The 26807-nt window shown below is 45.2% G+C and overlaps 1 protein-coding gene across 2 annotated transcripts; it reads right to left on the reverse strand.

Moving 5' to 3' along the window:
• Nucleotides 1–11741: 11741 nt before the first annotated feature.
• LOC119336927 (DNA-binding protein RHL1-like) lies at nt 11742–17448 on the reverse strand. 2 transcript variants are annotated; one of them, XM_037609016.1, is made up of 14 exons: nt 17113–17448; nt 16898–17008; nt 16728–16814; nt 16386–16633; nt 16120–16195; nt 15878–16048; nt 15644–15689; nt 15498–15560; nt 14342–14373; nt 14149–14193; nt 13677–13752; nt 12512–12543; nt 12381–12413; nt 11742–12188 (listed from the first exon to the last, which is right to left on the reverse strand). In XM_037609016.1, exons 1-14 carry the CDS (start codon nt 17431–17433, stop codon nt 12132–12134), a joined length of 1398 nt encoding a protein of 465 aa, XP_037464913.1. In that variant the 5' UTR covers nt 17434–17448; the 3' UTR covers nt 11742–12131. The 2 variants fall into 2 exon arrangements, with proteins under 2 accessions (XP_037464913.1, XP_037464914.1); XM_037609017.1 differs by lacking the exons at nt 13677–13752; nt 14149–14193; nt 14342–14373.
• Between the last annotated feature and the right edge of the window lie 9359 nt (nt 17449–26807).

The following is a 26807-nucleotide window of genomic DNA, read 5'->3' on the forward strand; positions in this document are numbered from 1 at the left end:
CACTTCACCAATTGTATTTATTTAGTAGTTGTCTATGGTTGAGTATATGTATCTTATAATCATCATTTGCATCATATAATTATATATACATGATGTATTAAGACTTTATTTGCTAACTAAAAGTATATTTTTATGTTATGTCGTCATATTTTCATGATATGCGATATATACCGGTAAAAGTATTTGTGTTACTCTCTTAGTACATATGTCGATTGTATCTCACTCGCACTAGGGCCTTTATAACGCAAGGGCTGGAACTGATTCATCATCACATGCATCCACCGACGGTGATGGGACAAATGGTTTCGCCGTTGTTGAATGCGACACGGTCAAGAAAAATTGGGACCTCGACTATGACCATCTTAGTTTTGATGTCAACCGCGTCAACTCATCTGCAGGACCTTCCTCGCTGCCTTGGCTATTCATCTTAGCAATGTGACAAATTGGTTCATCGACATGGAGTGGGACAGTGGCGAAGCTTAGTGATGACCTATAGGGGCCACCCCCCCCCCCCCTATTTTTTCATTCATCGAGGGAGAATGCTACATTTTAGGCTTAACTAGTGTTTCAACTAGAGATTTTTTGTTTCTTCCCTACTAATTTGTTCCCCTTCAAGTCATCGCTCCCTCTTAAATTTTGTTCAAGCTCCACCACTGGAGTGAGACGCTGCCAAGCAAGACTACAACCTTGACTATAACTATGTTACTTTTGATGTCAATGGTGTCAAATCATCTGCACCAAATCCCTCGCCGCCTTGGCTATCCAGCTCAGCAATGAGAAGGGGATATCATACATTGTGTGGATCGACTGCAATATCACCTCATGAATCACCGTTGAATTCCCTGCACCACCTTCTAGGATTTGGTAGGCTCAAAAGGGAATTCTGACTCCAAAGTCGATGAGGAGAGAGGCGAGATTTGGGCGAGGAATCTAATGGTATTTCATTTGGTAATGTAGATGTCACTAGTTTTTTCCCCTTAAACTTGTACCAAAGTTTATCAAGTTTAACTTCAGACAAAGCTAGTATGTAGAGTGAATAAAAAAGATGGGGGTACATACTAAGCCATTAATGCTTGTCCTACTTCTCACAAAGCTTCTTGAAACTCATGCTGCAGTTGGTACAAGGCCCGTTTACCTTCTTTCTTCTTCAACTCACTATAAATGTGACGTGGCAACTCTTGTAGCCTTGTGTACACCGATTCACTATACTCGCTCTAAATGTGCCCTGGCATGGTGTGCGCCAGTTTTACGCTCGCAATCTGCACACACAGAAAGAACATTGCAAGCACAAAGAAGGCGGGCAGGCAGAAGGCAGCACAAAAGATGAGGTTGCGGTCCACAGTGTACCATACCGATGATATATTCCTCCATGGCTTGTATAGTGAGCAGATTCTTGAAACGGTTGAACCAATAAAATCTAGTCCCGACGTTGGACAAGGACGAGGACAATGCGAACATATACTAAAGCTTATCATGGCATCCAAGCAGCCTAGCATGCATAAGCATGGACACGTTAGCACACAAAACTAGCATAAGCTTGTTCGTAGCTTAAGCATCGCTAAAGCGTAAACTTTAGCGATAAGCTTATGTCTAGATGCTTTAGCGATAAGCTTATGCTGATAAGCTTTAGGCGATGCTTATGTCTAGATGCTTTAGCGATAAACTTATGCTGATAAGCTTTAGCGATGCTTATGTCTAGATGCTTTAGCGATAAACTTATGCTGATAAGCTTTAGCAATGCTGTCAATCTTTTTTTTTTTTGAAACTGTCGCGGGAGGGGGGGAGACTCCCCACCTGAATATATTTCAAATAAAGAGTTGTACAAGGCTGCCAATCAATTTTACCTAGCAACAAGCGTTAAGTATGGCGAACCAACCTGTGGTTGGATGGTTAGAGGGACTTTGGTATCCCCAGCCCATCAAGGTTCAAATCCTGATGCTCATATTTATTCCTGGAATTGTTTCAAGATTTCTGGCGATGCGCATTCAGTGGGATGAGACATTCCCGTCGACGACGACGTGCCTACGGTGACTTTGTAAATTTCAAGATGATAATGCCGGCTCAGTCTTTCGAAGATGCCCATAAAAGTAGGGTGTGCGTGTGTGCGTTTCTAGGGATGAGTGTATGCGCGTGTATATAAGCACTTGTGTTGTACTATGTCAAAAAAAACAAGCGTTAAGTATGGACACGTTTATATTCTAGGCACAGAAAGTTGGGCACTTGCTTGTTGTTGTTTTTTTTTAGGGGTGGCACTTGCTTGTTTTGGCCATACCAGATCCAGGGACACTTCAGCAGCAGGCAGTTTTGTATTCTAGGCACACAAACTTGGGCAACACACCACTCCAGTACATCAGAATGAACGCACTGCTGATAGGGATGCCGATTTCAATCTAACAAACTGATATTTTTTTGTCGGTTAATTAATTAGAGAAACCAACAACATGCGCACGCATGCTGAGTAGCCTCCACAAGCACATACGTACAGTATCTCACAATGATTTCTACTCCTGTTCGTACAACAAACACGTCTAGTAAATCATCTCACAATTTCTAGTCCTATTACAGGATGCGGGTGGACACAGGCGCGCTGTACTCCTATTTCAGTTCAGGGTGGACGGCACGAGCAAGCTTTTCGGCCTGCTCGTGACCCGTTAAGGACTGGACCGCACGGGCCAGTACCGGTGGGAAAACTGGTCGGTCCGGGCTGCAATTTCCAGCCTGAGAAAATGTTGGTCCGATCCGGTCTTTAACCGAGCCGCTCGGTCAGACCGAGAAAACATAGTCACCGCCGCCGCCATTCCTCGTTGTCGTGGCCACCGGCAGCCCCCATGTGAACCATCATGTCCACGCGCTTCCCCTCTCGTCCCTTCCTCACCTCCCAGTGCGCCATAGCCTCTTGGCGCCGCTCGCCATCGTTGCCATGCGTGCACCGCCGCCGATCTGAAGTTCTCGACCATGGAGTCAACCCCAAACTGGCACCAATTCTTGCCATGGAGACATCACGTACACCGGCCACCAGCTGTCCCGGGTAGTCGAACGACTCGCCGGCGCCACCAGGAATAACTGGGCACCATCCGAACGCTGTGAAGGTGACGCTGCCGCTGCTGTTCGAGGAGTAGCTCTATGCTCGTCGGGATTTCTCGCGCTTGCCAATTTCGTCAGTGAAAGAAGGAATAACAGGAGAGAAACAGCTCATATGTTCATTCATCTGTCGAGTGTCACAAATATACATAGAAAAGGACAGCGCGCCAACCATGACAAACCTGCAAAGGAAAATGCCCAGCCCAAAGAATCAAATGTGGGGACATACCATCTTCCATGCAGAAAGACACTATTCCCCGCGGACATGAAGAAACATTCTGAAACAAGTGCGAGGCAGAAAGATGTACTATTCCCTGCCGACAGCACGGTCGTCTCGCCACCATCAAACAGAGACAACCTTACATTTATTTTAAGTCTATCACTACTCGACCTAAAACCTTGGGGCCTCCGCTCCCTCCCGGTCATTGAAGCGACAGACGGAGGAGGAAGAGGAGGCCCTCACACTCGCCAAAGAGCGGGATAGAGCGGCCGCTTGCCAAGGTCACCTGGCGTGGCGTGTCAGTTTCATGCTCGCCATTTCTTCCAAAAAACGAAAGAGAACATTGCGCGCACAAATAGGGTGGGCGACGCAAGGTAGCGGAGAAGGTGGGTCAAGTCGCGCACCAAGAGTCTATTCCACTCTACTAGTAATAATATTCCTCCATGGCTCTTTATCAGATTCTTGAAACGGGTGAATCATCTAGATCTAGTGGTGGCATCGGGCATGCTACATGGACGATGCTAATATCTATACAGGCAAGAGCCAGGAACAAAAGCACCTCGGAAAATTGTGCCTCAAAAAGAAGAAGATGCAATTGCAATTGATTCTCTCTCGAGTGGCAGGCACATTCATCACACGTTTTGTATCCGGCATCACATGCTGCCCTGCTCAAATATTCCTATATAATGTATTATATCCTTTTTTTTTTCTTTTTCTTTTTGGAACGAGTGTATCTAGTTGCCGATGTGTATTTGTCAAAGAGAGAATTCTGCAAAAAAGAGGATGCCATGCTTGCTTGATTCTTGGCAATAGAAAGCGCATCTTCCTATTATCGATTGTCTGTGTCATCTCTTCGTTGCACGTGAGCCTGTCCAACAAGCATCATAGCCGAATTCAGTTTCTTCTTCAACACCTAACACAACCAAGCTTGGAATAATCACAGTTTCTGCTCCTATTATTACAACACGTCTAGCAAATCAATGGCCGAACGATAACCAGCTCCTTCCACCACCAACACAAACTGAATCCATATGATACACACACATGAGAGCTATTACACACGCTCTAAAAGCTTTCTACGTCCACAACAATGGCCACTGCTCACTACTCAGCAAAGAGCAAACACAGGCTGTGTGTCGTTCTGCAATGAAATACAGGGCTAGGGAGGGTCGTCCCCGGTCCATCCTCTTCACGGCATGCCAGATCTGGACCTTGTCGCCCCTCGACACGATCTGTCACTTCTCGGCCCAACCGTCATCGCTATCGTCGTCGTCAGCGATAAATCATACAGTATAAATTTAGCAAAAGATACAAGTTACCACTATAGCTAACAATAAAAAGAACAAGTTATGACAAGAGTAAGCAAGCCATGAATTAATCTTACTGTGTATGGACAAGTGATTGCAATGTGTAAAGGCAGAGAAAAATAAACTTTAGTACATGTCACCTCAGTCGATTTAATCCTTTGACGAAAATTATCAAAATAACTATGAAAATATGAGCAAAACGGGGGAGGATTCTATAAGAGAATGATGTATATTGGCAGGTTATGATTCGCATGGCAGGCTATGGACCTTTGGATTTTCATTGTGACACACTAAAGTCAATACCAAAACAAGTTCAGCATGATGGATTTTTTTTTTTGCTGGTAGCATCATGGAATTTTGATACACCATTATCGGCAATTTCAAATGTATATCTTATAAGTAAACCAACGCGTAAATGCGAACATAGTAAATATGTAAAAACATGAGCAAGATAAAAAAAATCTAGTGGTGCGAATGCGCGAGTCATCTGCTAGTTGTTTTCTAAGATAACAGTAGAGCTTTCGGTTATTGCATCTTCAAGTGGTTATGAAAATGTGGAGTATTTAATCAAAAACTACCACAATTCATGAAACCATACCCAGAAACTACCACTTTACGTTTTTGTGTGGAAAACTACCACTTTTGTCCTAATCCGTGGCAAAAAACTACCAAATGTAAAAAGTGCCCGATTTACCTCTTCTAAACGCCTTTCTGACATGCTGGGCCCACAAGTCAGGTTGACCGTTAACTTTGACCGTTATTACAGATAGGGCCAACACGTCAATCCTCTTCTTCCACCTCTGTCCACCCTCATGAGCATTACATCGAACAGGTTATGTGCGTCTTGTGGCAGGCGACGTGGCCGGCGAGCCACACCCTGATGCAGTCCGAGTGGAAGGCTTGGCTGCACTTGGGGAGGAGCCGGAGCTGGTCCCCGTCCCCGAACTCGCTGCGGCAGATGGCGCACTCGAGCACGGCCGTGTCATCGTCGCCCTTGCCTCCCGCTTCCTTCTCCCGAAGCGCCCTCGCCTCGGCGTAGGTCATGGCGGGGAACGAGGCGACCACCTCCGGGTCGAGCACGCGCAGCCGCCAAGTTGTCAGTGGTTGCGCTGCGCACGCACGCCGTGGCCAGCCAGCAGCGGCTGCGCGGGCTCGCACGCACGAGGCGGCCAGCCAACGGCGGCTGCGCTGCGCACGCACGCATGCACATGGCCTGCCAGCCACGGCCAGCTAGTAGCAGCTGCGCTGCGCACGCGCACACGCGCGGTGACCAGCCAGCCGCGGCTTCGCATGCACGCACGCCCGCCGCGGGCTCTGCCAGCGGCGACTGCTCACGCACGACCTCTGTTCGGACGACCGCGTACGCAGTCCAGACAGTGATACGACCACATGTGGGTAGGGCAACGGCAGCGTCGGCGAGCAGGCCACCGCGCCGTCAAGCAGGCAGGCCGCACCGCCGGGCGAGCAGGCAGGCCGCACCGACAAGCAGGACGGTCGTGCTGCCGCGCCGCTCGGCAGGCAGGTCGATGCGCCGTGCGCTGGCCTCCGCTCGAGCTGGCTAGCTAGCCCCCGCCGTTGGCCTCCCGTTAACGGTCAAGCTGACTTGTGGGCGCAGCATGTCAGAAAGGCGTTTACGAAAGGTAAATCAGGCATTTTTCACATTTGGTTGTTTTTTGCCAAGAATTAGGACAAAAATGGTAGTTTTCCGCACAAAAACGTAAAGTGATAGTTTTTTGGCATGATTTCATGAATTGTGGTAGTTTTTGGTTAAATACTCTAAAAATGTGCCAGTAGAATAAGTCACAAGATTTTCTTTTGGCTGGCCATGGATGACAGAGTGAGCACCAGAAGTCTGAACAGAAAGAAAATCCTTCCTCATGCCCTCATACAATTGTGTCCTCTGCAGTGAAAACAGTGAGGAGAGCTTTACCCATCTACTTTGGGACTGCACATTTGCTCAACAATGTTGGGCTGAAATTTGCCCCACAAAGAAGAGAGGTATTTCCGTCTATGATGAGGTCCTCCTCCTCCACCAAGAATTACCAAAAGGAATTGCTATGGACATAATAATTATGGGGAGCTGGAATATTTGGATGCAAAGAAAAGGAGTTTATCTTCAAGCAGGAAAGATCAAGCATAAGGAGCTGGAAGTACAATCTAAAACAGGATCTCATGCTATTCAGGCAAAACTTCTAGACTCCCTTCTCCTCTGGATAGATTCTAAGCTCAGTCATTATTTTTTTTACTCATGTTAGAGAAAACTGGGAGTATTGGTTAGAGTTACTTAGGCTTGTTGGTTTTGCTTGTACATATTTACTTTTATTAATGGAAAATATACCTAGAACAACTGTTCTATGATACAGGCTTCAAAAAATGAAACAGTAGAGCTTTCTTCTGTCTAATACTAAAGTTAGTATAAAGTTGAGTCATCTATTTTGGAATGGAGGGAGTATTAAAATAGTATGTGCCGTTCTACTCATCTTGAGCTCAAATACTCGTGATATGAAATCTGAAGTATCTATTCTTTACCCGAAGACAAGAAAAACTGAAACTGTCGTCTGCCAAGCTGACCGATCAACTTTGCATAAAAAGGAAAACATTGCTTGCTTTTATTATTGAAGCTACTAAATGATAAATGTTTAAAGAGTTGAAGTCGATACATCACAAAATAAACGCCGACGCACGGTACAACTTCTTAACTTCCATGCGCGGAGAACCTCCTCCTCCAGGACAACTCCTTCAAGGTGCGGTCCGCAAACTTGTCCAGCATGAACATGAAGATGGTCGCATCAGAACTGTTGATCTGGTGCACACGCCTCGCCGTCCTGCTGAACGTCCTGAAGCGGCGGCGCATCTCAGCGGGGTCACGCGATATGCCGTGATGCTTGCACCAGTACTCGTACAGGGCCCACAGGGATTCCTTGGACTCGACGGAGTCATCCTGAACAGCCAGATGGGTCATCGCGGCTACTTGTTCTGCTTCTTCTTGTGGAGACTTGGAACACGATGAATGAATGATGTATGAGCAACTTTGGCGGCCCTTTCTCTTGGTCACTTCGGGGGAAATATTGTAATCGGAGCAATGCTCGTGCCTCCTGTGGTATCTCCTCCATGCATTCCCTGGAGGCTTCCCTCTCGGGCTTGGCTGGTGCTAAGCACTTGAGATCCTTCGAGCCGCAAGAGTAGTCCCGTTTGTATGGCATTTGTGCCTTCGTTATGCTGTAAGACACCTTAATTAATATAATAAGGCAAAGCGTTTGTCTCCATTTCAAAAACTTAAAAAAAAAAATATGAACTGGGAGACGGGAACCTTAATAAAATAGATGTATAAATAGATGCTAAAAACTGAAACTATTGCAAAAACAAACTTAAGAATGCTTCCGATTATATTTTGAAAACAATAAAACATATGAAGCATGTGACGAAACATTGTACAAAGAGAGAAAACTATTGGATTGAAACCGGGGGTGCCACTTTTACCACACGTCTTACTGCCAGCCGCCAGTGCGGCGAGGAGCTTGGACACCAGGGAAGCCATCAGCGAGGAGCTGGTCCGAGGGAGATTTAGTTACTAATGTTAGTGCTGCGGCGGCGGCCTGTTATAATCTACTTCCTCCGTCCCATAATATAAGAACGTTATTGACACTAGTGTAGTGTTAAAAACGTTTTTTGACACTAGTGTAATATCAAAAACGTTAATATAAGAACGTTTTGACACTCGTATAGTATCAAAAACGTTCTTATATTATGGGACGGAGAGAGTATCTAATTATCAGGGATGAGCAGCCCTGCCACACACCTCCCTCCAGTGAAGGAATGAAGGGCTGCATGCGAGGGGCCGGGCTAGGCCGGGCCTCCCCGTCCTCCTTTCTCAATGTCAAAGGAAAGACTAGCGAGGGACCCTCTGTTTTAGAAAGAAAAAATTTAGCGAGGGAGCAAGAGATAGCATCTATGGTGGATGAAAATTTTCAATCCATGTCACATCCCAAAACTTCAAATTTTGTTTTGTAGTTGATTGAGCCTAGCCAGAAAGTACTACCGTAACTTGAATTAACTGTATTTGGAGCCCTAAACTAATTTTGGAATTTAACTAAACACTAGAATAGTTTTTTCAGGGAATATTTATAATATCCCAATTTTGGGTCACATATTTTTATGTTAATATTTTTGTTAGAAATTATTTCCCCTAAGTCCATTGAGTTTTTTTACTAAATGATTTGGAGCATATTTGATTTTTGGACCAAATCAAAATTCTAAAAGGAAAAAAACGCAATAGACAAGAGAAAACTAACCTAACTTAAGGCCCGGTCCAGCTAGAGCGAAGCATGCCAAAGTCCAGCCAACGGCCAAGAGTAGCCCTCCCCTCCCGCTGAGACGCTGACTGTCCGACTCCACCTGCCCGTCATCAACCTCCCGCCACGTGAAGCCCGCACCCCCACCATGGCCACGCCGCGAATGATCATGCACACTCGCATTCTCCCATGCACGGCCAGCAACACTAACCCGCCCAACAAGTAGCCAGCGCCGCCCTCTGCAAAAAGCCACTGCCACCGCTCTACATCGCCGCCAGGATGCGATGCTGAGCACCCACCACCCACCTCCTCTCCGGCCAACAAAATTCCGGCAGCTAGGACTCCCCCGCGCCTCGTTGATGACACCACCCTCATCATTCTCCCTCGCGCGACGCCTAGACAACTCCCGGGACCCCAGAAGCCCCTCGGAGCTCAACTTCGCCGATGGTCGAAATCGTGTCACAGTCGCTTGAGGATTTCGACTAGGTGAGCCCCTCACTAACCTGGTCGTCGTGATCATCGTATGTGCATCACCGCATCGTGTCTTCTTGAACACTCGGTTAAGGGATGGTACACGTGTGCGATAATGGGCCAGAGCAAACACTACACCGTAACAAAACATGCGCTAATGGAGGTCATCACATGCAACTTTTGAGGGGACATGGTGTGTGACTTTGGCACAGTGAACACGCACCCTAGAGGTAATCTGTAACGCTTCGACCAAACCCGTCGGTTACTGATCGTTGTCTGGGATCTAGACTGACCTCACATACCAACACTAGTCTTTTCATGTGCACTTTGTTCTCACTGTGCCCATTCGGGAACAACTTTCTAGTCCGTCACACCTTCTAATTTTTTTTCCAGGCCAAACACGCTTAACTTTGAGGTTCCTTAAGGATGGACTCCTGAAAAATAAGGTACACCTTGTTTTGATATGTGTAGTCTATCATTTTTATTAAGCCAGGATGTTATATAAATCGTCTGCAATGTACAATAGAGTGCGATAAGTAGTTCCCTCATTGATTCATCATCTATTTTAATTTAGCCAAACTCCCTCAATCCGTCTTGAATGGATCCACGTTTAGGACAGCAGTCAACGGTGAGAGTTTGACTATGGATTGCTGCAACATGAGTTTGTAGCCGAGTATTGTACTACTATTGAGAAGTACCAAAAACTGAGTTGCGTGCACAAACACACATGTATATGCAGGAAGGGATTTAACATAGGAAGATGTTCAACTCTTCTTTGTATAAGTGTGTGTTTGTTCTGACTGTGTGCATCCTATTCGTGCAGAGGCTGGCACGACATTATTTATGAGGCAATAAAAGTGCCCTCTACAGAAAGAAAGGAAAAACAAACTATGATTGGCGGCTTTCATCACGTTTTGAAAAGAGTGTATCTAGTTGCCGGTTGATATAGCTAGCTATGCACGAACGGTGGGATTTTGCAGTCAGGAGTACGGAATATGCTAAGCTCCTCTTCCTATTCAACAAGCGTCAAAGCATAGCCAAATCTTCTCTATTATTTTTTTGCAGTCTATTATTTCTCAACGCCTAAAAATAAGCTTGGATTAAACAGCACAGTCGCCTTCTTGCCGTCTTCTCTACACGGCATGTCCCATGCACACGTACACGGCATGTTCTTTCCGTTAAGAGCAATTTGGCCGTACATCATGCAGTTTTAGGAGCATCTGCTAGGATAAAAAGCTCGGCAAAAACCCTAATCAGAAAAGCCACTCTACATCGTATCACAATATAGACATGATCTCAATCGAACACGTGGTGATTGGTTGTGGGTTAGAACAGACAACAACAAGGGCAGGCATGCATCCACAAACATATGAAAACTGCACATTGTCTCACAACAACCTCTACTCCGAACACTCCTACTAGCTAGTATTACAACATGTCTAGTCAGTTCATGGCCTAAAGCTAATTAACCAGCTCCTCTACTACTAACGCAAACTGAACCCATGTAATACAGATGCAGTGAGTTACACACGCTCTAAAAGTTGATCGCCCCTCACCCATGCATGCATGATCACAAGCTCCATCCATCAAAGTCTCGTGGTGTCACCCTCTAATCCATGCATTAGCAACGCAATCGAAGCTGTTAGAAAGACACCACTCCTTATGACAGTGGTGGATCATAGTGTGGACCAACAGGGGGCAAATGCCCCCCTCCCCTCCCCCCTTAATTTTTGCTCCGCCTAACAAGTGTTTCAACTAGGTATTTCTCGCTCCTTCCCTACTAATTTGTTCCCCTTCAAGTCATGGCTCCGCTACTAGAGTGAGACAATGTTAAACAAGACTACGACCTCGGCTATAACCATGTTAATTTTGACGTCAATGGCGTTCACTCCTCTACGACACCTCCCTCGCTTCCTTGTTTTTCCGGCTCAACGATGAGATGATGATATCTTACATTTGTGTGGATCGACTTCAATATCACCTCATGGATTATTTTACTACACATGGTCACGGATAACAAGAGCAAGTCCACCACGATCATGCCACAATTACCTTTGGACATCTCCGTGACCCTCATACTGCAGCTGGGCATAAGGCTTCTTTATCTTCCTTTTTATCCAACTCACCCTAACCCTGATGAGGTGGGGATACCACAGTCCCTCTAATCATCCAACCACAGGTTGGTTCGCGTGACGTGGCAACTCTTACAACCCATTTATGTCACTCGTATATGTCACCCTTACACCCCAGTTTATGTCATTTTATTATACTTGCTCTAAACGTGACCCAGCGTGCGGCTAGCTTCCACACAGAAAGAACATTTTATTATGTCAATGGTAGCACAAAAGAGGAGGCCGCGGACCAACAATGCACCATGCATACTGGCAACTTATTCCTCAATGCCGCCAGCCAAGCAGAGCCTAGCATAAGCATCGCTGAACCTTATCCCCACCCAAAACCGAGTAAAAGGGCACAACCTCACAACGATTTCTGCTCCTGTTATCACAACAAACAAACACGTCTAGCGAATTATATCTCGCAATTTCTACTCCTATTACAAACCGCGTGGGTCGGGATCGGATTCCTGAGATGCTCTAGAACAACTTGTACATCAACAAACAAGCATTATTTCACATTGATCAGCTAAAAAGAGCACACACACTCGCTCTACTACGCACGCCAGTGAGGGAGGGAGGGTCGCTCATCCCCGATCCGCCCTTTTCACGGCATGTCAGATCTGGGCACTCCTTGTCGCTCCCCTTACCCGGCCCAGTCGTCGTCGCTGTCATCATCATCCTCCTCGCCCATGTCGTCATCCTGTAATGCCACTGCGATTAGGTACATACGTCGGGAGGCACACTAACTTGATGTAGCAAACAAACACACACACAAAACATAAAACTGGGGGCAGATACGCGACAAGCAGATGCCCTTCCCATCATCTGCCTTATGCGTCACACATGTAATTTCCTCTAGAGCAGAGGCCGACAAGAGTCAGTTACTAGTTACCTGATAGGATTCATCAGAGAGCTCCTCGTCTACCTGTGACACGAAACGGAAATGCAACTCCTTCAGCTTCACAGGTACGCGCACACATTTCAGCACACACAAAATATGTTAAAAGTTCCAAAAAGTAGTACCTTCGCCTTCTTCTTTTTCCGGGATCCGCTTGCTACATTTTTCATGTAATAATATATAAAAAGAGTCAGTCAGTCAGTCAGTCAGTCATACACCAGGAATATTACCAGTAATACAATTTCCAAAGGAAAGCTGAGAGCAAGAGGTATGCTGACAAAGCGAATATATATCGTCTCTGACACACCACTAAAATGACTTCTTCCCCAAGCCCTGGCACCGCTAGTGAACAAGCTTTACCCATAAAACTCTTTAATAAAAGGGTAACTGAACTGATAGCACCTACCACAACATGGAAGAGGCTTCTTCCCCATGTGTTGGCCCAAAAATAGAAGTAACAAAAGGCTCCATATTTCAAAAAAAAAAAGTATCTTATAGGAACACCACAAGTGTTCCGTATTTAGCAGTATACTTCATCAATATAAAAAAGCACACTGATCCATTTTAGTTCTAACATATTCTCGGTGCTGACTTAACACACAATGAGTGTCAGACATTAGAAACCCAATATGGTTCGACAAATAGCTTCAAGTTTTAGAGCTTCTCAATACAGAGCCTTTGGCATGTTCCAGTTCTGACTTAACACGCAATGAACGTCATTAGAAGCCCAAATGGTTCAACAAATAACTTCAGGATTTAGAGCTCCTCCATGGAGAGCTTTTGGCTTGTTTCAGGCCTAATCTTCTCCAGCAAGAATGGCCCACAAAAGGTTAGACCAAATTCTCACAGTAAAGTTTGTATTATAAGATAAAAACAGACTCGGTTTGGTACTGTATTTAAGTGCCTTCTATTTCGTTCATTGCAGTGCCGAAAAGCCCGCTCGCTCCGTCCAGCCTGATGCAGCACTAACAAATGTATCCATTCAATAGTCAACTCTATCTTCATTTTTTTAAAGTCAAATATACCAGTTACCTTTGTTGATACAAACGTAAAGCAATCCGTTTTAATTCTATTGTTTATTCAGAGTTATGGCGTAACAGGCATTGAGCGACAGATTTTAGAATCCAAAATAGTTCAACAAATAGTTCCATCTTTCAAATCAACTCTATAGAGCCTTTGGCTTGTCTGAGACCTAATTTTTTCACCCGAGATTGGACTTAGAAGCTTAGAATAAATTATTACACTAAAGCTTGTAATATAAGATGCTTCTAACAACAGACTTGTTCTTACCTTCCTTCTTCGCTGCTGACTGTTGTCCCTTTGGAGTTCCTCGCTGCTTCTTAGCAGCAGGACCTGCATCGTCATCCTGTAATGCCATTGTGATTGGTTATGTAGGCCAGGAGGCGCAAATAACATCTTCATAACAAAAAGGGCAACGCATAAAGATTGAGCCAAATAACGGGCGTGCTACGACCATCAGCTGCCTTTTCAATCATGTGCCTATGGGTGAAATGCAAGGTTTACGAATGACGAGTCGTTCCGAGGTTGAGACTCATAGACTAATCATGACTAATCGTGATAAGTCGCCACTGAAGTTGCGACTCATAGACTAGTCGACACTGGAGTGTAGTCAGCCCTGGAGTTGCGACTCATAGACTAGTCTATCTAGTCCTTCGACTCGTAATCCATGGTGGCATGCCATTTCCTCTAGAACTAATACCGATGGGACGATTTTTTGCAGCATCACAGCTAATTAAGTCACCTGAGAGGAACCATCTGAGAGCACTTCGATTTCATCTTCGTCTACCTGTGACACCAAATGGAAAGACGGAAGGCCTTCAGTTTCATAGGTATGCATTAAGCAGAGAGAACAATGAGCGGCATTTTAAATTAATAAAAGTCCCTGCTGATTGTCGTCAATGTATCTTAACCAATATTAGAGTTCCGAAAAGTACCTTTGCTTTTTGCTTCTTGAGGGATCCGCTTGCTACATTTATGAGATATACAAGAGTCAGTCTTATGCCAGGAATACTGAAATTATCAACGGGAAAACTGAAAGCAAGAGTTATGCTGACAAAAGAATAGATCATCTCACAGACCCCTAAAAGCCACTAAAGTGAATTCTTCCTCAAGCCCTGGGGCCGCTAGCGAAGAATCCTAGACCAGTTTACCCACGAATGAGTTCTATAAAAGAGTAACTGAACTGATAGCACCTGTCACAAGAAGGAAGTACCTTCTCCCCCAGCCCTTGTCACCACTAATGAAAGTATCCTAAACAAGCCTCTACTGCCAAAAAAATGATTCCATCTTCTAAAAATTTCACCATAAGAATAAACCGCAAGTCTTTCAGATTTACCAGTTTGCTTCATTTGTATAAAAGCACAGCAATCCACTTTAATTCCAACATATTCAGAGTTCTGACTTGACAGGCAATGAATGAATGACTCTAGAAGCACAAAATGGTTCATCAAATAGTTTCAAGTTTTAAAGTTCCTGTATATAGAGCCTTGGGCTTATCTGAGACCTAACCTTTTCCACCAAGAATGGCCTTCAGAAGTTAGACCAAAGTATCACACTAACAATTGTAATGTAAGATGTTTCTGGTAACAGACTTGATTTGGTACTGCATTTAAGAGCCTTCTCTCCCCAGCCTTGACACCACTAACAAATGTATCCATCCAAAGAATCAATTCTATCTTTCAAAAAATCATATTAAATGGTCTTTCAAATTTACAAGGTTACTTTCTTTCATATAAAACTTTAAAAGAAAGCAACCCATTATAATACTTTTTTATGCCAGAGTTATTGAGTAACAGGCAATGAGCGTCACACTTTAGAACCTAAAATAGTTCATCAAATAGCTTCATGTTTCAAATTTACTCTCTATGGAGCCTTTAGCTTGTCTGAGATACTGAGACCTACTCCCTCCGTCCCATAATATAAGAGCATTTTTTACGTTAATGTAGTGTCAAAAACGCTCTTATATTATGGGACGGAGGGAGTAATATTTTCCACTGAGAATGGCCTTGGAAGCTTAGACCAAATTCTTACACTAAAACTTGTAATATAAGAGGTTTGTAACAACAGATTTGCTTTTGGTACAGTAGTTACCTTCCTTCTTCGCTGGTGACTGTTTTTTCGTTGGAGTTGCTCGCTGCTTCTTAGCAGCAGGACCTACAAGACAGTAACAAAAATTGGAGTTTTCTTATGAAATACAATAAATTTTCAGGAACCTAGGAACGTAGAGTATGAAGAACCTTTTGTAGCTGGAGATCCTTTAGGACTTCTCGTAGTTGTAGGTCTCTGAAATAAATAAACAATTGTCACATGCCGAGTTTTAATTTCTTGATATTAAGACAACCAAATAGATAATGCTAACCAAAAGAGAGGGGATACAATATTTACAACTAGAGGTCACCTTTGTAGATCCAAACAAAGATCACCTTTTTAGCAAAAGAAAACTACAAATCTAAGAGGCTTTGCACTTTCACCTTTTTTTCTTCTGCTTTTTTAAACATGGCAGACAAATTAGCCTGAACAAGTGGTTGCTTCTTGGTAGAAAGAGACTCTGCTGGAGGATCTTCAGGTTTAATGTCTTCACTTGGGATTTCTTCCTTAATGTCTTCACCTGGGATTTCTTCCTTAATTTCTGCAGCCTCCATCTGCCGCAAATGTAGAAAGCATAATAAGTACGGAAGTCCTCAATCAACAAAAGAAAGATTTGCACTGTTACCTTCTCATCCAAGTCCTCAGCAAACTCAATCTCAGTGTCACTTTCAGCCGAATCTCCTCCAGCGAGCTCTGCGAACCTGTATAAATAGCCAAATAATTTATTAAGTACTATACCTTGCAGGAAAGAAAAACATAGATCATAGAAAAGCTATAGAATGGGAGCAAACAAATGCTTGCAGGAGTCTATTTCCCGGTAATTAAGCAAGCTAGAGCTAGCACATTTTGGTCGCTCGCCAAAACCAACAGCAAAGGCTGGAAGAGACTTACTTGAAGGTTTTCCCAGCAGTTCTGGCAGATTTCCTAACAGGTGTATCACTCGTAGTCTGCGTGCCAATCTCATCCTTAACATCCAAATCCTCCGAATCAGCATCGGATTCAAACTCTGGTGTACTGGGCTCTGCTGTACGAGGCTCTGCTGTACGGGGCTCAGTGGTCCGCTTCCTGGGTTTATTTACTGTCACTACCTCGCCACTGGCAGCGCCTGCTCCGCCTTTAAAATCAACATCTTCCGCAGCCTAGCAACACGATGAAGCAGACACAATTGCATCAGAGGGGAGCAAAAAACATAGGCAGAAAATTACATATGCACAGAGCACACTGCACGCATACATTCTGCATCTCTTTTGGAAACTCGAGTTTGAGCTCGTCGGGGTTCTCTTCCTTGGTCCCGACCCACCACGCTTCGGAAAACACAATCTGCGAAAAGATAGACAATTTCAGTACCCTTGGGCAACCAAATTGGAGTACTTGAGCTAAACAATTGGGCATGAACAACTGACCATGCTCTCGAAGACGTCCTCGCAGGCGACGCCCTTGGCGGATCTGGTCATCTGCAGCGTGAGGTACTTGTTCTTGGGGTACACGTGCGTGCCCAGCAGCTTCATCCTCCCCTGCGACCGACAGACCGACCGGCCGAGACAAAGATCCAAGCTTGCATCACAAAATCCGTGGAAAAAGCTACAGATTTCGACGGACGGATGGCATTTGGGGGCACCTGCGGGAACTCGAGGTATAGGACGGGGTTCTTGGTGCCGAGGTCGGCGAGCTCCCCGACGCGGCCGCCGGCGCCGGCGGCGGGCGCGAGGAGGCCGGGGAAGGAGAAGAGGAAGCGGCCCCTGCGCTGGCCCCGCGGCCGCACGATGTCGCGCCCCTGCAACCGCACCACGGCGCCGGACGGCGGGAGCGCCGCCCGCGGCGCCGCCGGCTCGCCGCGCTGCAGCAGGCCCTTGGAGAAGGCCAGCGACCGCAGGCGCCTCCGCTCCTCCGCCTCCGGGCCGGCTGCCGCCGCCGCCACGGCCGGCTTCTTCGCCACCATCCTCCGCCGCCGCGCTAGCTAGGGTTCAGGCGGGGACGAAACTGAGATATTTTTTTTCCAGAGAAGAGTGGATGGAGACTGAGGAACTTGCGAGCGGCGAGACGAAGGAGACGGCATCCAAATGGGCCGGAAAAACCCAACTGGGCCGCATCAAGTCGAGCCCAGTTCGTTGGCCTGCTAAGGGCGAGTCTACCCCGAGTTAGATAGTACAGTAGTACAGTAGTAAAAATAAAAAAGGTTCATATATATATGTAAAAGAGTTGTTCATGTTCTGAAAAATTGGGTCGCATGTTCCAAATGGTGTTAATGAATATAATAAAAGCATTCATGCATTTGTCTAGGAAAAGGTGATAATTAAATCCTGATAAAAATAGTAATAAAAAATATAGAAAACAAAAATTGATTTTTTTCTTCTTCCATAAAACGATACGAAGAAGGACAGGGCTGATGAGTGGCAAACTTAGGCTTACACGTAGTTCAACCGTGTCTCGTAGTCCCCTCAATTCTTCTCGAATTTATACAAGAAGTTGTAATCCAGTCAATAGTGCTCTATTAAGATGTTCAAATACTTCAAGTACGAAGTAACCTATGCAAGTAAAGTAAGTTACTATTAACAAAAAGTGAGTTATATTCTTACTGCTATGTTCCTCCTCCACCACAATTTGCTTCTTTTCTTAGTGAGCTAATAAGAAAGCTAGCCATTTCTCTTATGAATGTTATTGCTAGAAAATATACTTTTTGTTAGCTGAAAAGTTAGCAGAAACACCTACTACCTCCGTCCGGGTTTATTGGTCCTCATTGTATTTCGTGCCAAATTTTGACCATAGATTAAACTAACAAAATGTTCATGCATGTCACTAAACATTATATTTTTGAAAACTATGTTCAAATACGAATTTAATGAGATAATTTTTCTTGACATGCATTAACATTTTGTTAGTTAAATTCGTAGTCAAAATTTGGCACAAACTATAAAAGGGACCTATAAACCAAGACGGAGGTAGTACAATGTTCAAGCAAACATAACATCGAGAATAGCCATTGTGTGTATATGGTTATTTGAACTAGAAGTGCTTATGCTCATGACCACCAAGAGATGGCACCACCACTCAGGCCGTCGAACGACAACTTGCACAAGCATATTAATCCTTAGGTGTTGCATTACCGATGTGATCGAGGAGGTTGTGGTGCGGACACTTAGCACTGCAGGAAGGGGAGTATCCTGAAGGCTGCGAACCCATGGCTCGCTAGTCTGTGCAACAACACCGACACCGAACAACTCTTATTGATGAGCCTAGCATGCATCCACCCAAGCCGGCAGAACGGCTGGAGATGCAATTGATTCTGCGTATTCTGAGGTGCTCTGACCCACCGATAGATATATAGTCGTCTGAAATATGGACAGTGGTGGTCACACATCAGGACATATTTCGATAGGGCAAAAAGATATGCAACTGATTCACCACTAGTTTTTCGACTATGTATCTGATTTCCGCTTTAGGGGGGGGGGGGGGCAAGTGCCCCCCTCCCCCACTTTGCACCTTACTTATTATAGAGCCTTAGCGCGACCAACCCCATAGGGGTCACCTCTCATCTATATATGAAACGGGTGGACTTCCCATACTAGAAAATCGCTCAAAAACCTGACCAACAAGTCAAAACCTAGCTTGATTCGGACATAAATGTCTTGTCGGGCATTGCTCGGAGCAAAAAGTCAGAGCATCGTGCTACTATCGGACATTGGGTCAGATGTTCTGACTTGACTGCAAGGACATATATATATTAAGTTGTCATCTCCAAGACCGGACAAATATAATGGTCGTGGATGACAATAGCAAGCCTGCCAACCGTGCTCCAATCGACCCTGACATCTTCGTGATCCTCGTCGCAGCGAGGCCTACTTTGGATTCTCAATTTCCACTAGAGTTCATTACCAGTTGAGTAGCATAATAAGTTGGAACGTGGTAGTGGAGCAGCTCGATGAGCGCTCTAAAAGACTAGTCTATCTAGCTAGAAGATAGGGATCACCGTTGGCTCACCCTACACTCGATCTTTTGGTGTAGTTTTGATGTACATAAGGAAGAAGAGGAGCAACAAGGTCAGGGTTGCCATTGATCCGAGGAGCATCTCGAGGGGTGCCAGAGGAGTTCGAGTATAAAGAACTCATGGATGGGACCAAGAACTTCGATGAGAATGAGGCTAGGATAGTAAGAGTTGTAGAATTTATAGGATGGCTATAATATTTAGGTTGTTATGTTGTATTGTTCTAACCCTCGTAGGGGTATATGTAGAGTACAATATGAGGGAGAGATTTGGATTAGAAGGCAAATCGTACATGGTTTAAACCTATCTCCTATCTCAAACTTCTATTCTCAAACTTAACATAATTATACTTTTAACATTTCCCCTTAGTCGTAGAAGGAGTGAAGCGAATGATTGCGACTGAATTTAAAGTCTTGCGCTTTTGTCGCCTTCTCCTATGCGCCATCATCAACTGCGTCTCTGATGGGTCGGCACCTATGACGGTGATTACGTCCCCTTCTGGTGTCTTCCTTGTCTCTCTTCTATTCCCTCCCGCGGTCACAACGGGAGTGGCATGGACGCTGGTGATGACGCGGACGCTGTTGTCTGGAGTTGTTGCCGATGTGTTGCTGTAGACGTAGACGTAGACGTGTGGTCGATATCGAGGTTGCCGATTGTGATGTAGCCGTGGTCGATGTAGAATTCGTCGTAGTTGGTTTAGTCGCAATCGCCGGAGGCGCAAAAAATTGTGCGATGTGTAGGAAGGAGTTGCAATCGTGTAGCTAACGTTTTGCACCTGGAGATCAGAGGCGACGTTTTGCACCTTGAGAGGTACCGTCACGACGTCTTGCGGATGTCAAAGGACGCGGTTGCAGATGTCAGAGGACTGTGTTTGGCATAACCTCATCAATGGCAGACTTCATGCTGGCATCTTCATTAGTTACTATAAGCCTTGGTGCTACTCCATCCATTGCTTTCAAGAATGTTTGAAACACCCATTGATATGAATCTACCTTCTCATTAACAATCGAGGCGGCACTATAAAAAACAGATCCCATGTGGTGTTTTATTCCCGTGAAGGGGTAGTGCTATATGTAGAGTCAAAAGACAACATTTCTCCTAGCAAAGCATAGGTTCTTTCTACAAAAAGCGTCTGCCAGAACACATGTATCAGACGGTTTTTATTATCAAGAACATACTGAAAGAAGAATTCTGGATTGATTTGCTTCCTCTTTTGAGGTTGTCAATGAACATTTGAGCATCTGTATCCTTGAAAGTACTTCTCATGTCACGATGATAATTCTGCAGGTCTCTCTTTGTGCACCCCACAAACTCAAATCCTTCCTCACCAACACGAAGCAATTGAAAGGCCCTAGATGTGTCAATGCTAGCCGCATGACATGTGAATAATGCGTTCTTGGCCTTCTCACTTACTTGTCTATTCGACTTGATTAAATGCTGCTTGCTAGGCGTGACAAATTCATGTGTGTGTTCTTCATGAAAGTATGATATCTTGTACTTGCCATCTTGCATGCGCTTGACAGTTATCATGGCCTCACAACCACATCTTGTGATTTTTCTTGTTTGTGTCCTTATCTTCTCTCCATTCAAATCCTTCTTCTGTTCTTCCTCCTTTGTTCGGAAACCTGCTTTGCAACAAAGAAATCGCCTCCAGGCCACAATGTTATCTTTGGTCTTCTTCTGCCCAGTTCAGACTGAAAATTCAACTTTGCGTGCATAAGCCTTGTAAAACTCCTCGACGACTTCCAAACTATCAGATGTCATACCAATAGTTGGCTTTATGTTCTCATCACATTCAGGTGCACATGATGAACCCTACAATTGCAAGATGAATTTTCTACACCATTTAGTAATTGTTAAAGAAATTTGAATAATGTTATAGTGATAATGATACTCACACAAAATTGGCCGCTGGTAGCTATCTTTTTTGGAGAACTAAAGCTATTGAGATTAATTGGGGGAGGATGGATTTGTGTGTCACTGCTTCCTCCATCATTGCTATTGTGGGTTTGCAAAACCAAATCACAGCCACGCTCAACCTCTTGCTGTAATGGAACAAAAAATCGGTACATATGCATCATTAGTTTGCCTTGTTAAACTATATCAATTAATGGAGAAAATAATAAAAACAGAAGAATTTCAGTTCTTACCCGTGCAGGGCTATGAGGAGATGGGTGCATTGGATGGGATGTACTCCCTCCGTCCCATAGTGTCAAAAACGTTCTTATATTATGGGACGGAGGGAGTAGCAGCTAGGGCATCGAGTACGATGAACGGTTTAGGTCCAGGACGAGGCGGGGGCACGGGAGAGGACGGCAGCGAGCGTGTCGACGAGGGCCAATGCAGGTCTAGGAGGTGGCGGGTCCATGTGAGAGGATGGAGCAGCGACGACGTTCTCCATCAAGTCCGGAGGAGGGCGAGGGGCTTACAGTCGGTGGAGCAGCCGGCGGCGGCATCCTCACACAACTAGATCGAAGACGAAACGATCATGGACTGCCGACGTCAAAGGGATTTCCTGCCCCGGGTGAGTAAGAAGAAGGGGTTATGTGAAAAAGGGGCTTAAGTGGCTGGTTAGCAAATCCAACGTCCCAATTTGTAAGTTTCTAGATTTTTACTGATTAATGGTTTTCACTGGATATTCCGCCATGTATCCTTGTCCTTGGTATCTGGTTATCTGCTGGTTGGGACTGGGTTTATTTGTATGGCTGCGGGAGAAGCCGGGAAGGTGGGGCTGATTGAGAAGGAGGACAGATCTATGGTGGTGATCTGGTGTGGGGTGGGAGAAGGATCTGCGTGGGAAGAGTGGTATCTCGCATCTCTCAAGTAGCTTACGCTCGATTGATCAAGTATTGTCCTGTACCAGTATCATGAAATTAGACAGGTAAAGTGACTATTTATCTTCAGTTGGCTCAATTAATTTCTAGCATTTTCTCTGTCTTCTATGATTGCCACCGACATCTTCGCTTGCATCAAACTTAGCATCAGTTTTCAAGTTTCAATTATTTTAGCCTCCCATTTTTTGGGTGTATTGGTGTGGAACCCTCCCAAAGTTTTCAAGTATTTTAGTCTCCCATTTTTTGCAATATAGAAAGTCTCATGTTACATTTCTTCAGCAATCTTATTTATAGCTAGGATTGTAGTACATGTTCGGTTTAGTGCTCCTGGTAGCAATAATTGTTGTTCGTGTGTGCACCTCTCTCTCATCCTCCTGGTTACTTCTCTCACACATAAAAAATTGGTTCTTGTGCAGCGCCGGGCGAAGCACGCGGCATCAGTGCGACGAGGGGGATTACCGGTGACCGCTAGCTACCTGCTAGCGGTGAGGGTGCCCTGCCCCTAGGAGGCGTACCGCTGCGGAATTTTCGTGGTGTACTACATGGTTGGCGACCACCGCCTGGTGTGCGGTGTGCCTGCACGCGCCGTGTCTCCGCCCTGAGCCTGGCTAGGGCTTCCTCGGCCCGTCGCCGGCGCTCCGTGGCCACCTTTCCGAGCGCCACCAGTGGCCCGTGACTGACATCGCCTACGGGTCCATGCTGGAGCTGGAGGTACAGGTATAAGGTGTGGGTGCACCGTGCACACTCCTGTGGACGCGGACACCGACCACATGGACGCCAAGGTGAGGAGCTGCGTCATCCCCGGCGTGGAGGCGGCCATGGATGCGGGCGGCAGGGCAGGTACCTGCCAGTGTCGTCCGACGTGCCGCCGCAGGAATGAGGGATCGTCCTCCTTCTCTGCATCAACAAGCAGGTCAAGGCAAGGAGCCCCCGTTCCTGGGGTTGATGATTAGTTGGTCAGCTCCGGTTATTTATCTAATCTATTACTCCCTCCGTAAAGAAATATAAGAGCGTTTAGATTACTACTTTAGTGATCTAAATGCTCTTATACTAGATTTTTACTTTAGTGATCTAAATGATCTAAATGATCTAAATGCTCTTATATTTAGTGATCTAAATATAAGAGCGTTTAGATTACTACTTTAGTGATCTAAATACAGCGTTTTGATTGATTCTTTCCATTGCAATGGTTGCCCATGTATCGCGTACCAATGTGGTTGATCCCTACCCCTTCTTTTTTTGCGAATTGTAGCAGCTAGCTAGCAGAAAGTCACACGGATTTGTTTGTCTGTGTGTGAAAACTGAATTTGTAGCAGCTAGCTAGCAGAAAGTCACACGTACGGATTCAACCCTTGACAGTGCGCCTTCTATCTTGCACCAGTTGCCAGTTGGAGTTTGATTTGATAAAATAACACCACGAAAGGGGAAGTGAAAGGGGTGTATAGTGAAAGTGAAAGTCACACATACGGATTCTACCCTTGACAGTGCGTCCTACCCGTCACGCCCCAATCACGAGTTAATGCAATCGTTGTCGACTTGACTCACATCTCTCACGTTTATATGGTGGAGGTCATGGTCGGCACATGAGTGATGAGGCAACACGTACGATAATGGCAGCACTGTCGGCTGTTTGGATAGGGTAGCTGAGGGCTGGGGGCTCCATGCATGGTCCATGCATGCATTCATGGGTAGCGGCTCTTACCAGAAAAGATGGGAGGGTTGGGTGGGGGTGAGTTTAATTAGACAGAAAGAAGTGCATATGTAGTAGAATGAAGGAACAAGATGGGCTATCCACTATTGGATGGAGATCTAATGGTCCCAAAAAATTGGGTATGGGGAGGAAAAAAATGTTCAGGTGTGGTATATAGACATGTCTTTTACAATACTTGCTGTTTTACCATTCAAAGGCAACTGGCCATGTTTTTCCATCCCGCCCATGTACTTAATAAATGCACTTTTAAGAGTACACGGACTTTATCTTACAAAGAGTATCCTTTTAGCTCTAGTGAATCTCATCTAATTAGAGCAACACTCACACCAGTAATAAAAAACATATAGCGAAAGGTTCTCTAACCTAGTGGTTAGAGCACTTGACTGGCATCAAGCAAACCTCACTGACTGTTGTCCTCTTGTTTTTTTTTTCTCTCGATAGAGTGGATTTTATTGGCTCTAAATGGAGCATCAAGATGATACACTTATAATGAAAACACACCACCTGCTTCTGCATAATTAGGATGCACACAGCCAATACCAACACATGCACACACAAAACATGCCAACAAATAGGAAATTCATATAGGACCGAATCTATGCATGGACGAGGAGAAAAAAAATGAAGAAAGCGACCAGATCCACGATCAATAAACTGCAACAATGACCACATCTGCACCAACCATTTCATGGCACCACATGAACGAGGAAGTTCTTCAATAGCAACGCCTTCAGGAAGGGAGCGATGCTCAAGTGCCGCCATCACCGGATCCAACCACCTAAGGCCAGAATCTGTGTTTTCACCCTGAAGAACCAGTCTAAGCATATCTGAACAATGCCTTCAACAAGGTAACAACGTAAAAACGTCGTCATTGCCAGGTATAACCAACTCGGGTCAGACCTAGGCTATCACCCCGGAGCTCAATCCCGGGTGCTCAAGTAGCATCATCATCGACGTTAGCCATGTGTTGTCAACACCACTTTTTCTCGTTCCCAGTAATTACATGCGATGCGTCGCCGCCGCTGCACAACCTCACCTTAATTTGCATCAAGCCGTTGTCCATAGTTTGTATTTCATCGCCAAAGCCAACCACCGGGTCTAGAGAGAGATACCCTCACAAGAACCTTTCGATGTCCCCTTCAATTCACAGCGAGGTCACTGACGCGCTAAACAGACGGCCCACCAGAACCGCCGCCTCCTTCCGATGTGCAACCATGGTGATCGCCGTCAACACGTCAGCCTCCCACCACCCACTGCGAGGGCTTCACCCAACGAACACAGACAACGATGAGGAGAGGATGCATGGTAGATAAGAGGGCGCTGGGGGCATCGACGTCTCGAGCCGCGAAGAGCAACACATGACCAAACCGATTTCTTGGGGTGTCACACAATACAAGAGGATGGCGAAGATCTTGCTAGCCCGATGCACTGAAGTGCAAATTAAGCTAGCCTTCGGGTAGCGCTCGCATTCATTCAGGACGTGGATGTGTACTAGACCGGAACAACCAGCAACAGCAACAGCTTCACGTCCAGCCCGCTGGCCCAGATCCAGCACGGATCTGGAGCTGTCCTCGTTAGCTATCTTTCCCCCCCTACAATGAGCTTTGTATCACAGGCTGGCAAACAAACAGCCCAAGACAGTAGATCTGAATTGCATAATTGATGGATGGATTAATCTGAACAACCTTTCGCTACCACGCCATCGGCATATGCTTAATTCCCTCCAAGTTCTAATATTTTCCACTAAATGAAAGAAAAACTATATATCAAACATATGGAAGAAAAGAGTCGGCGTCAGGTGCACTTAATTTTCTGAGATAAAAAGTATTTAATAATAGTATGAAATTAGCAATTATGGTATACAACAAGTACATAAAAATAAGATCTTTTTGCCTTTGTGGTACTACTTTGTGTCACAATATACTTGCTGGTTTAGCTTCTTCTACTCTTTTTTTGTGAGCCAAGTTGACAACGATTGGATGGTGAACACCCTGGTTCGTGGGATCCAGCATGTCCCAAAGGTGATCCCGGGAGCTTGCAGGAGAGGCGTTACCGGAGGAGTGGCCCTCCATTGGAGCGGAAGCGGTAGGATTGGATCGAGAAGCAAAGGGGTTAATAATGAAAGAGCCATTTGATCCCGCGTGATACAATGAATGAGGGAGAAACAAGATACAAGCTGGCTAACCGTAATCGGCGTTCGATAAAAGTTCGGCAACGGAGAGAAGCTTGCAAGAGCCTGAACTCCCAAGATCCAACCTCGTCGGAGGCGCAGAAGGAGCTCGCAATCCTTGGATTGGCAAGAGGAGGCCGGAGCAAAATTCAGGTGCAAGGGGAGAAGAAAATGCTTGAATAAGGTATTGCTTTCCCATTTAAAAATAGTAGAAGAAGATAAACCAACAAGTCTGATCTTGTTGTGAGTCAAAGGAGTACCCGAAAGAAAAAAAAGATCTTATTTTTGGGTACTTGTTATATATCATAATTGCCAATCTCATATTTTTAATATTGTTAATCTCAAAAAATTAAGTGCACTTGACGCCGGCACTTTTCTTCCATGAGGTTGATATATGCTCTTCTTTCATTTGATTTAAACTATACGAACTTGGAGGGAATTAAGCACTTATAAATGGCTGGTGTGGTAGTGAAGGTGTGAAAGATGCCACTGTACCCAGCAAGGTCCTTCAAATCCTGTTATCCATGAATTATGCCTAAAAGAAGATATAGTGTTTTCGGTGGGTTATTTGCCAGCATGTGATCTGAGGCTCACTCTAGAAGTCTATGGAAAAAGA

Source organism: Triticum dicoccoides, chromosome 7B, assembly GCF_002162155.2.
Source record: "Triticum dicoccoides isolate Atlit2015 ecotype Zavitan chromosome 7B, WEW_v2.0, whole genome shotgun sequence".
Classification (NCBI taxonomy): Eukaryota; Viridiplantae; Streptophyta; class Magnoliopsida; order Poales; family Poaceae; genus Triticum; species Triticum dicoccoides.

Excerpts from the sequence above, each read along its gene's own strand:
- LOC119336927 (XM_037609016.1), bottom strand. The coding sequence starts at position 17,433 with ATGGTGGCGAAGAAGCCGGCCGTGGCGGCGGCGGCAGCCGGCCCGGAG. Across the intron at positions 16,634-16,727 it reads TTCCAAAAGAGATGCAGAAT|GCTGCGGAAGATGTTGATTT; the intron begins GTATGCGTGCAG and ends TCGTGTTGCTAG. Across the intron at positions 13,753-14,148 it reads TCTCAGATGGTTCCTCTCAG|GATGACGATGCAGGTCCTGC; the intron begins GTGACTTAATTA and ends ATGGCATTACAG.